The 12,354-nt window shown below is 36.6% G+C and overlaps 1 protein-coding gene across 15 annotated transcripts in view; it reads left to right on the top strand.

The window, feature by feature from the left end:
• The first annotated feature begins 2,423 nt into the window (after positions 1–2,423).
• The window catches only part of kif1ab (kinesin family member 1Ab), a 35,507-nt gene continuing 25,576 nt past the window's right edge, over positions 2,424–12,354 (top strand). For 8 of the 15 annotated variants that reach the window (XM_051132869.1, XM_051132832.1, XM_051132860.1 and 5 more), the window contains exons 1-13: positions 2,426–2,748; positions 6,210–6,396; positions 8,152–8,225; positions 8,349–8,528; positions 8,630–8,695; positions 8,777–8,955; positions 9,110–9,221; positions 9,460–9,537; positions 9,639–9,704; positions 10,644–10,661; positions 10,743–10,821; positions 10,984–11,062; positions 11,933–12,075. In XM_051132869.1, the coding sequence (XP_050988826.1) occupies positions 6,291–6,396; positions 8,152–8,225; positions 8,349–8,528; positions 8,630–8,695; positions 8,777–8,955; positions 9,110–9,221; positions 9,460–9,537; positions 9,639–9,704; positions 10,644–10,661; positions 10,743–10,821; positions 10,984–11,062; positions 11,933–12,075 (1,180 nt within the window). In that variant the 5' untranslated portion in view covers positions 2,426–2,748; positions 6,210–6,290. Of the gene's footprint in view, positions 2,749–6,209; positions 6,397–8,151; positions 8,226–8,348; positions 8,529–8,629; positions 8,696–8,776; positions 8,956–9,109; positions 9,222–9,459; positions 9,538–9,638; positions 9,705–10,643; positions 10,662–10,742; positions 10,822–10,983; positions 11,063–11,932; positions 12,076–12,354 lie in introns of all 15 variants that reach the window. The other 7 variants (XM_051132876.1, XM_051132778.1, XM_051132760.1 and 4 more) reach the window with 1 other exon arrangement.

The raw sequence follows: 12,354 nt of genomic DNA, 5'->3' as shown, positions 1-12,354 counted from the left end.
GTCGCTCTGGATAAAAGCGTCGGCTAAATAAATAAATGTAAAATGTAAATGTACATTCTGAACGAGTTTTCATTTTAGGTAAACTATTTGTTTAAATAGCTTTAATATCCGACTATGTTCATTCATTTTAGCATATTTGTATAACTATGCATAAACAAAGTCTTGAACATTAATAGATTGTGATGTTCTAATTTAGTAGAAAAATGCTTACTCTGTACAAAAGTACCTGATCAGAACATAGTGATTCTCTAAAACTAGTTGTGTGTCATAGGAAGCAGATGCTGATGTCAGAGCAGGGACTTTGACCAGAGCACTGGTCCCCATCACTTATCCTGCAGTAAATAATTAGTCTGCACAGTAAATAAGTGGAAACGCAATGTTTACCCTTGTGTGCCCTTTGCACTGTGGTGGGGATCAAACACCCACTTCGCAGGTCAGAATAAGAGACAGAAGCAACTCAACTCTTGCCATGCTTTTGTAAAAGACAGAACATGTACCCTGACGTAAAGCGTATTGACCAACAGAGATGTTTAGACAGACATCAATGACCTTGACCCCATTAAACTACAATTCAAAAACTAATTCAAAAAGTGTGTTTGTCATGTACCATTTAAATTGGCCTCCTTGTGTAATGCAGTGAGCAGAATATCAGCTGCCCAGTAGATGGGGCTGTTCTGCTAGGAGCATTTTAGTCCACTGAAGATATGACATTTTTAATTTGACTTTAGTACAATATAAATTTATCTTCAAACGAAATTTAAGAGCTTTGCTTATTATGGAAGCCTGGTTACACATCAGATTTTAAAAAAGGTAATAGTACGTTTATGTCTTACCATGTGGCTTTATATAATATTTTAAACAAACTCAAAATTACCTTTTTATTGACCTTTTGTAAACTTTAAGTAGGTTCCATGAACAATGCAACAGTGATTTGTTTCAGATGTTTCTTATTACTATTATTATTTTTATTATTATTTTAGTATACTACAATTTTCTCCCTTACACCTAATGAGTAGGATATACCATAAAGGACCTTAGTGTCCCCGTGCCATACGAACTGGGACAGTTTGCCTGTTGTCCCCGCTTGACACTGTTCTTAGTACAGTCAATATTCCTTTGTACAGATATCCATGACATTTAGATGTACAAAAGTATTGTTCATGTACTGTTTTAAATAATTACTATTATATATAAAATATTACTATTTTAAATAGCTGTTTTCTATTTGAATATATTTTAAAATGTAATTTATTCCTGTGATTTCAAAGCTGAATTTTTAGCATCGTTATGATCCTGCAGAAATCATTCTAATATTCTGATTTGCTGCTCAAAAAAACATTTTTTTATTATTATTATGTTGAAAACAGCCGAATAGAATTTTTCAGGTTTGTTTGATGAATAGAAAGTTCAGAAGAGCAGATTTTTTTTTAAATAGAAATCTTCTGTAACATTATAAATGTCTTTATCATCACTTTTGATCAATTTAAAGCATCCCTGCTAAATTAAAAGAATTCATTTCTATATGATGTATATGATCTTTAGATCTTTCTAATCATCAAAAAATCCTGAAAAAATGTACTTGTACTGTTTTGAATATTGATAATAATACTGATAATAATAAATAATAATAATAATAATAATAAATGTTTCTTGAACAGAAAATCAGCATATTAGAATTATTTCTAAAGGATTAATCTGACACTGACTGGAGTAATGATGCTGAAAATTTCGCTTTGACCACAGGAATAAATTACATTTTAAAATATATTCAAATAGAAAGCAGTTATTTTAAAAAGCAAAAATATTTCACAATATTACTGCTTTTGCTGTATTTTGGATAAAAAATGCAGGTTTGTGAACAGAAAAGATGTCTTTAAAACAACTAAAAATGTTACGGTTCAAAAACTTTTGACTGGTAGTTCTTTGATGTATAGAATGCTGAAAAGAACAGCATTTATTAAAAATATAAATCACTTGTAAGTGTGTTTTTGCTGGAAAAAAAAAAATTACTGACCCCCAAATTCGGTACTTTATTCTACTTTTTTTTTGACGTGTACCCAACTTGTTTGTCTCCTTGCATAAGCTTAGCTGGCATCGTCAGCCTTCATAATGAGTCCACTGAGAGGGTCTGTGCTCTGCATGCTGAAACACAGACCCTACCGTCTGAGCTTAGAATTTAAAATGAGCTCTTTGTGCTTTTAACACTGTCATTTATATTCGAGGACACGGAAGCAAATCCATGAACTGTGGCCTTTTTAAAGAGTGTCCTGTGATGCTGTTATCACACCCTTCCTTTCTGTCTGTGTCTCTCAGCCCCTCTTTTCCTCTCTCTCTCCCTCCGTTCCTCCCTCCCACTCCCTGTGCTGCATCCATGCCGCTAGCTCCCACACTGCTGATGTCATCAGCCACTCACGGCTGATCAGCATCCTTGGCTCCACCACGAGAGCCATTTTGTGTTAGGCTGAAGAAACACTGTCTCTCAGCGCATCCCCACATCCATTAACCCCTCCCTCGGCTTTCTGACGCACCACTGCGTACCAGGCCCTGCAAAACCAGACTCCCTCAGTCTGATGGTCTTGCCAGGGGGGGCTCCACCTGCATTGATGTTGCTGAGCTAGGGAGAGGCTGAGAGCCTATAGGAAAAAATAAAACAACTGGGTGAGGAAGAAGACGGCGGACGGAAGCAGACTTGATGGAATAACCCACTGCTGTCCGCAATCTCAACAGGATATTGCCATCAGGAATCAGGTATGGGAGATCTCGATTATCATTTGTGTGATTTATGTGTTTCAAAACCATTGTTTTTCACATCTCTTATGAGAATAAGAAGGGTGGTGCACTGTTTCAATGTTGTCCTGTCCGGAAAGCCACACGGAGGCTGCTGAAATACAAAAGAGTATGAAAAAGATCTTGAAGGAGATGCTTATTTTTTTAAATAACAGGACTTCTTTAAAAAAAAGACATGTATAGAATTATTTATTCAAATCTGATCTTGTACTATCATACTATTTCAGGACTTACATATCTATAAATGTATATTTTTATTATTTTTATCAATATCAATAGACGTTTAATGTAAAACTGCTTTGTTCTGTCTTATTTACATGCATTGATAGTCCTAAACCGGCTATGGTGCTGAAGGATGCTGTTTATGTTGGCAGGGTGAGGCCGTGACATGAAATCTGGGCCTTTTTCATAATTCAAACGTTTTAGTTTCAAAAGCCAGACGGATTAAACGACAATTAGGTTACTGAGGGAAAAGCGTTATCTATGAATATATGTAGGCAAGCATTTTTTATTAAATGCGTCAGGGAGGGTGAATACAGTGCGCACTAATATTTAAAAAACATGAAACGATTTATATATTTATCTGATATCAGAAATTCTAAATTAAATTCTGTTTACGTGCCTGTATTCTGTTCTGGAATAAAGATTCTAAAAAAATATTGCCATAGTAACAGACGCGTCACGCTTCTTTAACACCTCAAGTCTACCGCGACGCGATACGCTGAAACGCGTCGAATTCATAATTATACAATATCAGCTAGATGATGACGATGTCGATTATAATTGCGTATATTTTGATTACTTTGTGAGCGTTCTTGTATATCGCGTCGCTTGCAGTGTACAGTATACTGGGTGTTGCTGCCGCATCTCAGCAGCTACGCAGAGACAGCTCTGAATATGAACAGATGGGATACATATTTCTGTATGATAACCTTGTTTTGGATAGCTGGTTCGCTTGATGATGTTGAAACTGCTTCATTGCGTTTGTTTTGCCGGCCGGGCTGAAGCTGACGCAAATACGCGTCCATCACAGCTGATTCATGACTGTAGTGGCTGACGTTCAGGGCAGCCATTTTCAGACTATGAGGGCTGTGATAAATAACATTTGCTCAATGTGCGGTGTTGTGTACAAACATAACTATGATTTTTTGCAAAGGATGGCACTCAGCCCAGTCTTTTCTGGATAGGTAGTGTATAGACAAATGTTGTCCAAATTCATCCACAGCTTGTTATTAATAGCCAAACGTTACGTTTTATTTTTAATTATGAATATTTCTAAGGGTGGGTAGCCTACCCTGGTGAAAAAACCAGCATATGCTTGTAGGTATGTTTTGATGCTGGGATGCTGGTTAGGTAGGTTTTGATGCTGGTTTAAGCTGGTCCTTTGCTGGTTTATGCTGGTCCTTAGCTTGTTTATGCTGGTCCTTTGCTGGTTCATGCTGGTCCTTGACCAGCAACATGACCAGCAAAAACCAGCAAAGGACCAGCATAAACCAGCATCAAAACATACCTACCAGCATATGCTGTTTTTTTCACCAGGGTATCCCGTATTAAGTTGGCAATAACATCAGTGTAAATGAATAGGATAATTCTCCATATTAAATGTTAAATAAATAGCCTATATATATATATATACATATATATTTCAGTCTGTTTTCCAACGTATTTCTAAATCATTTTTATTCCTAATAGCACCTGAAGTAAAATTTGTTGATGTGCTTCTTAGAAAACAAGAAACTAGGGCAGTTTTTTTAAATTCTAATCATGATTAAAACCACGATTTAGCGTGATATGTTTTGCAGTATCAAAGAATTTACATATTTGACCCACTTCCATTTCTTTTAAACGGATTAAATACACAGTAGGAGAGTTATTAAATGGGTTATGTTGGATGTCGTAGTCTTTTGTGAATGAAATGTCTCTGAGTCAGAGTTTATTTTTAAGATGTTGTTTTACAGCATGCAGGCCCTTGTAACAGACAGTATGCAATTCCCGTATTTATAAACAATCACAGTCAATGTGTGGTTGAAACCCATATGATGAAACATTATTTAAGTATCTCAGGGGCCAGGAGAGTGTGAATTTACTTATTAATTAATTAATGAAATAATATTGCTTTGCTGTAATCTCTTATATGATTTAGTAAGTATATTGCAAACATGAAAATCTGTAATCTTTACATTGTTGTTGTGTTTTCTGATGTTGTGTCTGGTTTTGGATTGACTGTTAGAGCTCTTAATTTGGTATTATGAATATTAGATCATAGAAGCACAATAATCACCCTTTTTTTTATCATGAATCCACTCTTTTGCTGTGAGATTGTCATGGTCCACAGATAGAGCAGGGAGAGATTTGTACAGTAGATTGTTTTTAATTATCATCTGTGACTCTGGAGCACAAAACCAGTCATAAGGGTACATTTTTTGAAAGTGAGATCATGCTGAATAAATAAGATTTCTGTTGATGTATCATTTGTTAGGACAATATTTGGCCAAGATACAACTATTTGAAAATTTGGAATCTGTGGGTGCAAAAAATAAAACTACTGAGAAAATCACCTTTAAAGTTGTCCAAACTAAGTTTTTCGCAATGCGTATTACTAATCAAAAATTAAGTTTTGATATATTTATGGTGGGAAATTTACAGAATATCTTAATGAAACATTATCTTTACTATCCTAATAATGTTTTGCATAAAAGAAAAATCAATAATTTTGACCAATACTATGTATTTTTGGCTATTGCTACAAATATATCGGTGCGACTTATGACTGGTTTTGTGGTCCAGGGTCACATATTTTTTAAATATAAAAGTTTGTAATCTAATAGCTATATCAGTGAAGATATTTCAGAGTATCGCCATTGATGCTACCAAAGGATCTCTCTGCGTGCTTTAAACAGGCCTAAATTTTGCTGACTGATTGACCTTGCTCTTAGATTCTGATTTGCACAAGGTGTTTGTTGTTCTTTTAATAAATCTGCACATATAAATCCTAAACCCATTTGTAAGCCTGTTTCACTACGGCTAGTTTTAGAGGTTATGAGTTCACAGCCATTTCTGGTGTACAGTAATCTACTGAATGTGATAAAAGTCCTGATGAGTCATGGTCTGGATCACAGAGAGCTCCATTACCTAAATTAGATTATCAGTGGCGTAACTTAGCCAGTACAATCGCCTGAACAGATTTATGGGGTTTTTCATTAATTATCTCTTGAAGTGAATTGCTAAGGTACTAAATCTAAAGTGTATGCCTTAACACATTTCAAACCTCGTTTTGCGAAAGAAGAGTTCAATCATGATGTTTTGTTATTGTTATTGTCTAATTGTATCTTCACAGTACTCTTAATTCTGTAGTGAAGTAAAATAACACATTTTCTTTTGTGATTCCTACACAATTAGCTTGTCAATGTTTCTGTCTACAGGTGGCAGGTGGCCTCTGATTCCTGACTGGGCTTCGTCCCATCAGATCCTGTGCAGTAGCAAAGCCCCAGCACTCAGACACCATGGCCGGTGCCTCGGTGAAAGTAGCTGTGAGGGTCCGTCCCTTCAATTCACGAGAGATTGGAAAAGAGAGCAAGTGCATCATCCAGATGTCAGGCAACACTACCAGTGAGCGCTCTTTCAAAACGCATATTTTCACTTGCTGTCAGTGATTATTTGAACTCATTCGAGTACGAGATGATTGTCACTGTGCTGTAGGAATAATTTATGATTCTAATGAAATATTTATTCCCATGGTCTCTCATCAGCACCCCCATGAGAGAGAATATTAGTGCATCTCTAGGCTTACAGGTTTGAAAATGTCAAAGAGGTCATGCTTTAGTTTTCAGAAAAGGCTTTTTCATTGATTAGGTATGCAGCCTGTCATCATCTGACTAATACCTTTGTTGGCTTCAGATTTGCTTTACAGTGATTCTCAAAACGTAACTCATTTCATGTGCCACAAGCAAAGGTTTTGGAAGTGTTCAGAAGTCCGTTTCATGGCAAGAATTTTGTGACATTTTAAGCCCCCATTTCTAGAGCAGCTCCAAAAAACGTAAAGTGCCTTGTTGTTCTGCCTGCAGCGTGAGTGGGAAAACAGAGTCAGCTGATGCAGAGTGTGAGGTCAGACACACTGCACGCCTTTGTGCTGGTGAGAGGATGCTAGGAGGTTCATGACCTCATTCCCAGTACCCAAGGGATGGCATGATTCACGCTTCCTTAGACTCATCTGTCCTGAAACATGACTACATATGCATATATTGCCTTATGGTATATTAACAGTGTAGAAAAAGCAGTTATTACTATATTTAGATGATATTTTTGTCTTTTTAAACATGTTTTTTGTGGATGGGTTCATTTGCAAAAACAGATTTTGTTTTTAACAATTTTCAAAAATCATGTTTTTCATTGTGCATTCCAGTTAATCTCAGTCAGACTGAAACATTTGTTATTATTATCAGCATTATTGAAAACAGTTAATATCTTAATATTTTTGTGGAAACAGTAACACATTTTTTTTCCAGGATTATTTCTTTTGAAGAAAGTTCAAAAGAACAGTATTTATTTTTAATAGAAATATTTTATACTGTTATAAATGTTTTTACTGTCATCTTCAATATGACCCTGCTGAATGGAAGTATTAAAGGGATAGTTAATCCAAAAATGAAAATTCTGTCATTAAATTTCCTCATGTTGCTCCAAATCCTTAAAACCTTTGTTCATCTTCAGAACAAAAATTAAGATATGTTTGATGAAATCCGAAAGCTTTTTGACCCTGCATATGCAGCAATGTAATTATCGCATTCATGGCCCAAAAAGGTTGTGAACATGCATCGATTGACACAGAAGAGAAATTGTTGAATAAATGCATTATTTTTGTTTTCTTTGCACACAAAAAGTATTCTTGTAGCTTCATAACATTACAGTTTAACCACTGATGTTGCTTGGACTTTTTTTTAATGATGTCCTTGCTGCTTTTCTGGGTCTTTAACATGGTAGTTGTGTAGCTGTCTATGCAGGGTCAGAAAGCTCTTGGATTTCATCAAAAATATCTTAATTTGTGCTCCAAAGATCAATGAAGGTCTTACAGGGTTGAAACAAGCAATTAATGTTAGTTTTCATTTTTTGGGTGAACTGTCCCTTTAATTTTTTTAAATAAAAGTCTTACCAAACCCAAAGTTTTGAACGGTATAAATACATGAATAGTGAAGTTCCTCTGTCCTCATCATGATGTTTTTTATTATCATCTTTTGCTACAAGAGGCTTCAGGTCTGAAGATGATTGAAATTAAATAATGAGGCTGGCAATAGTTTTATATAGTTTGTTGTTTTCTCCAATCGATTGTAGATTTATCCTTATAGACATGTTCTCTTTGCTTTTTAGCAATTCTAAACCCAAAACAGCCAAAGGAGACCAAGAGCTTCAACTTTGACTATTCTTATTGGTCACATACAACGGTGAGTTTCTTAAAAAACGAACTGCTGAATCTGCCTCTTACGCAACTCACTGCTGCTATTTTTAATTCTCCTGTGATCATGATGACTGTTATTGAGACATTTCCTTTTCTGTCTTTCTAACAGCCAGAAGATGTGAACTATGCATGCCAAAAGCAGGTTTATAAAGACATTGGAGAGGAAATGCTTCTGCATGCTTTTGAGGGATACAACGTTTGTATCTTTGCCTATGGGCAAACAGGGGCAGGAAAATCATATACCATGATGGGGAAACAGGAGAAAGACCAAGAAGGCATCATCCCATTGGTAGTACACTATAACACTATCTATAATTGACCTTATTGCTGTCTTTGCATATTGCAAAGATGCTGCCAACACATTTTTAATGCTGAACCTATCTGTGACAGCTATGTGAGGACCTGTTTACCAAGATCAGTGACAATAATGACAACAGCATGTCATACTCAGTTGAGGTAAGAGCAGCACCTGCATCATAAATTGTATTTCTATTGTAGAATCAGTATAGCAAGTAAAAAATGTTGTTTTTTTTTCAGGTCAGTTACATGGAGATCTACTGTGAGCGTGTGCGGGACCTTCTGAACCCAAAGAACAAAGGTAATCTGCGCGTGCGAGAGCATCCTCTGATGGGGCCGTACGTCGAGGATCTGTCAAAACTAGCCGTTACTTCCTACAATGACATCCAGGACCTGATGGACTCTGGAAACAAAGCAAGGTGACACATTTATGAGTATATATGCAGTTAACCTCTGAATTACACTACTATGAGTATAAATTCTTAGTTTTAAGACAGTGACAGTGAGTAAGACAGTGTAGTTATGTAAGTCAATGAAATCAAATCATTCACCGCTGCGCTTTTCTGTTATTAGAACTGTGGCAGCCACCAACATGAATGAGACCAGCAGTCGCTCCCACGCTGTGTTCAACATCATCTTCACACAGAAACGTCATGATAGTGATACAGACAACACATCTGAAAAGGTACCATCCTCTCCTGCAGCCTTTATCCTCAAGGCCCCCATATGGCAATGTTTATTATTGTTCTATATGAGAAAATGTGACTGTCTCTTCATAAATAGACTACAATGCAAAAGTAGGTGAGACTCTGCAGTTTGAACATCACTGATGGATGCTGGCAGTTTGACAGCAGCTGAAGTTGCTGGTTTGTGCATTAGAGCGGTTTACCGTTCTTAGACACATCATTTTCTTTTGCAAACAGGTCAGCAAAATCAGCTTGGTCGACTTGGCAGGCAGTGAGAGGGCTGATTCTACTGGAGCTAAAGGCACTAGACTCAAGGTGGGTCAGTTTGAGTTGATCAGAGTTTCATGACAGTTTGTCATTTCAGATAAGTGCATCTGCATGTGTCTTATAATTGTGCGTGCTTTGTCCTTTTTTAGGAAGGAGCCAATATTAACAAATCTTTAACAACACTAGGCAAAGTTATCTCTGCTCTGGCTGAGATGGTAAGAATTCTTTTCATTTAAATATATATGTTCTTAAAGGGGTCATCGGATGCAAAGTTCACTTTTTCATGTTGTTTGAACATTAATGTGTGTTGGCAGTGTATGTACAAATCTACCCTATAATGATAAAAATCCATGCAGTCGTTTTTAATTAATCTGTAAAAATAATATCCCCTTTTTCAAAACGAACCGTTCTCAGATGCCTGTCGGTGTGGCGTCACACCTACAGAAGCTGCTCCCACGATAGTTGATTGACATGAGCATCTTACCTCAGATCAGCTGTAACAGTCCAACCTCCATTGTTTCAATGCTGGAGCAGGGATGTAAGTTAGACAAGAATATCTCTGATTGAGCGACTGAGGTGTTGTGTTGCTGGATGTAATAATGAACATAGTGGTCGTCATTTACTCCAGACATCTGAGCAGCTGAAGATGCAGTGGATTAAGTTTGTTTGTGAAGGTAATGTGCCTCCCGATCTCTACATAAATGCGTCTATGTTCGCGCAAATCATTCGTGATCCAGCTTCACCTACAGCAGAATGAGTATAAGGTTTTTTTTTTTATGAATCTCTGCAATCACCTTTCCTAATAACATGCTAGTTAGCAAGCTTAGCGGCTAAACACAGCTAAATGCGCATAAAGTAAACAGGCTCGTCACTCCACAGAGAGAAGAGAGGGGCGAGGCGAGCAGAGCTCATTAACATTTAAAGCAGCCTCGACCAGAACAGGATGATTTTTGCAGACCTGATTTTGGCAAGGTAAAAAAGGTGTTGTTTTACACTACCATTGAGAATTTTGAACCGAACTATATTATAGACCTTTTATTAAGACCCTAAAGAATCATATCAACTTGTGGAAAATGGGCATCCGATGACCCCTTTAAAAGAAAATTAAAAAATGGTGGCTATAAAAAATTAATATATATTTTATTGTTTTGTAGGACTCTGTACCAAACAAGGTGAGAATGAGTTTAACTCTTCTTTAATAATCAAGCATTCATAGCTTTGACAGTTGACGCAGCTCCTCTTTTTCTCTACAGAACAAGAAGAAAAAGAAAGTTGAGAGCTTTATTCCATACAGAGATTCAGTTCTGACTTGGCTGCTGAGGGAAAACCTCGGTATGAGGTTTTATGCATCTTGCACATACGTTTTTAACAATCATCATTGCTCTCCATCACATAAAGCATTGCATATTACAGTCAAAATGGTCAGTTTAATTGTAGTATGGTCCCAGAACATTAAAAAGATTCCTGAACGTCAAAATGTTTTTTATTTATCAGGAGGAAACTCACGTACCGCTATGGTAGCAGCTCTAAGCCCTGCTGATATTAACTATGATGAGACTCTCAGCACGCTCAGGTAAGAACCACCACTATTTTGGACTAATAACCTAGAGTCATGTAACACTAACAACTTTTTTGGTATGTTAAAGGGATAGTTTACCTGAAAATGAAAATTCTGTATTTTAATTACTCACCCGTATGTCGTCACAAACCCGTAAGACCTTTGTTCATTTTCTGAACACAAATTAAGATATTTTGGATTAAAACCAAGAGCTTTCTGACCCTGCATAGACAGCAATGCAACTACCACGTTCAAGGCCCAGAATAGTAGTAAGGACGTTGTTAAAATAGTCCATGTGACACCAGTGGTTCAACCTTAGTTTTATGAAACTACAAGAATACTTTTTGTGTGCGAAGAAAACAAAAATAACAACTTTATTCAACAAATTCTTCCATTGTGGTACTCTCGTGAATGAGTGTTGAAGGCTGACACAGAGGAGAAAAAATTGTTGAATAACAATGTTATTTTTGTTTTCTTTGCACACAAAGTATTCTCGTAGCTTCATAAAATTAAGGTTGAACCACTGATGTCACATGGACTATTTTATCAATGTCTTTACTACCTTTCTGGGTCTTGAACGTGTCAGTTGTGTTGCTGTCTATGCAGGGTCAGAAAGCTCTTGGATTTCATCAAAAATGCCTTTTTTTTGTGTTCTGAAGATGAACAAAGGTCTTGTGGGTTTGGAGCAACATGAGGGTGAGTAATTAATGACAGAATTTTCTTTTTGGGTGAACTAATCCTTTAATGGCTATGCATTATTATGAAGAATTTATCATTAGATATCATTAAATGTCATTAGCATCAGCTGGTAATGTACTGAATACTGAACTGTTTGGGACGTTTTGATACCGTTTTGGATAGTTAGTAGAGATATCACTGTCACAGGTACGCTGACCGAGCCAAGCAGATCCGCTGCAACGCTGTCATCAACGAAGACCCCAACAACCGCCTGGTGCGTGAACTGAAAGAAGAGGTGGCACGTCTGAAGGATCTGCTTTATGCTCAGGGTCTTGGAGACATCATTGAGAGTGAGTCACCTGTGATACACTTCAAACTGAGGTGCTACAATGTTTCACTCTTTTTCACACTTAAAATGACAGATTTCCTCTCAGATTCAAATGCTGCCAGGAGTTCTTATGAGTAAAACAAAAATTCTCTACACTTATATGATCAGAAATCTATGGAAGCCCCGTTTCCATTACTGAATGTAAAATAAAAAAAGGTAATTGCGACTTTTTATCTCACAATTCTGACTTTTTCTCACATTGCAAATTTACATCTCACTCAGCTATTTTTCTCAGAATTGC

This window comes from Labeo rohita, chromosome 2 (genome assembly GCF_022985175.1).
Source record: "Labeo rohita strain BAU-BD-2019 chromosome 2, IGBB_LRoh.1.0, whole genome shotgun sequence".
Classification (NCBI taxonomy): Eukaryota; Metazoa; Chordata; class Actinopteri; order Cypriniformes; family Cyprinidae; genus Labeo; species Labeo rohita.
This window is presented reverse-complemented; position numbering and strand designations above follow the sequence as displayed.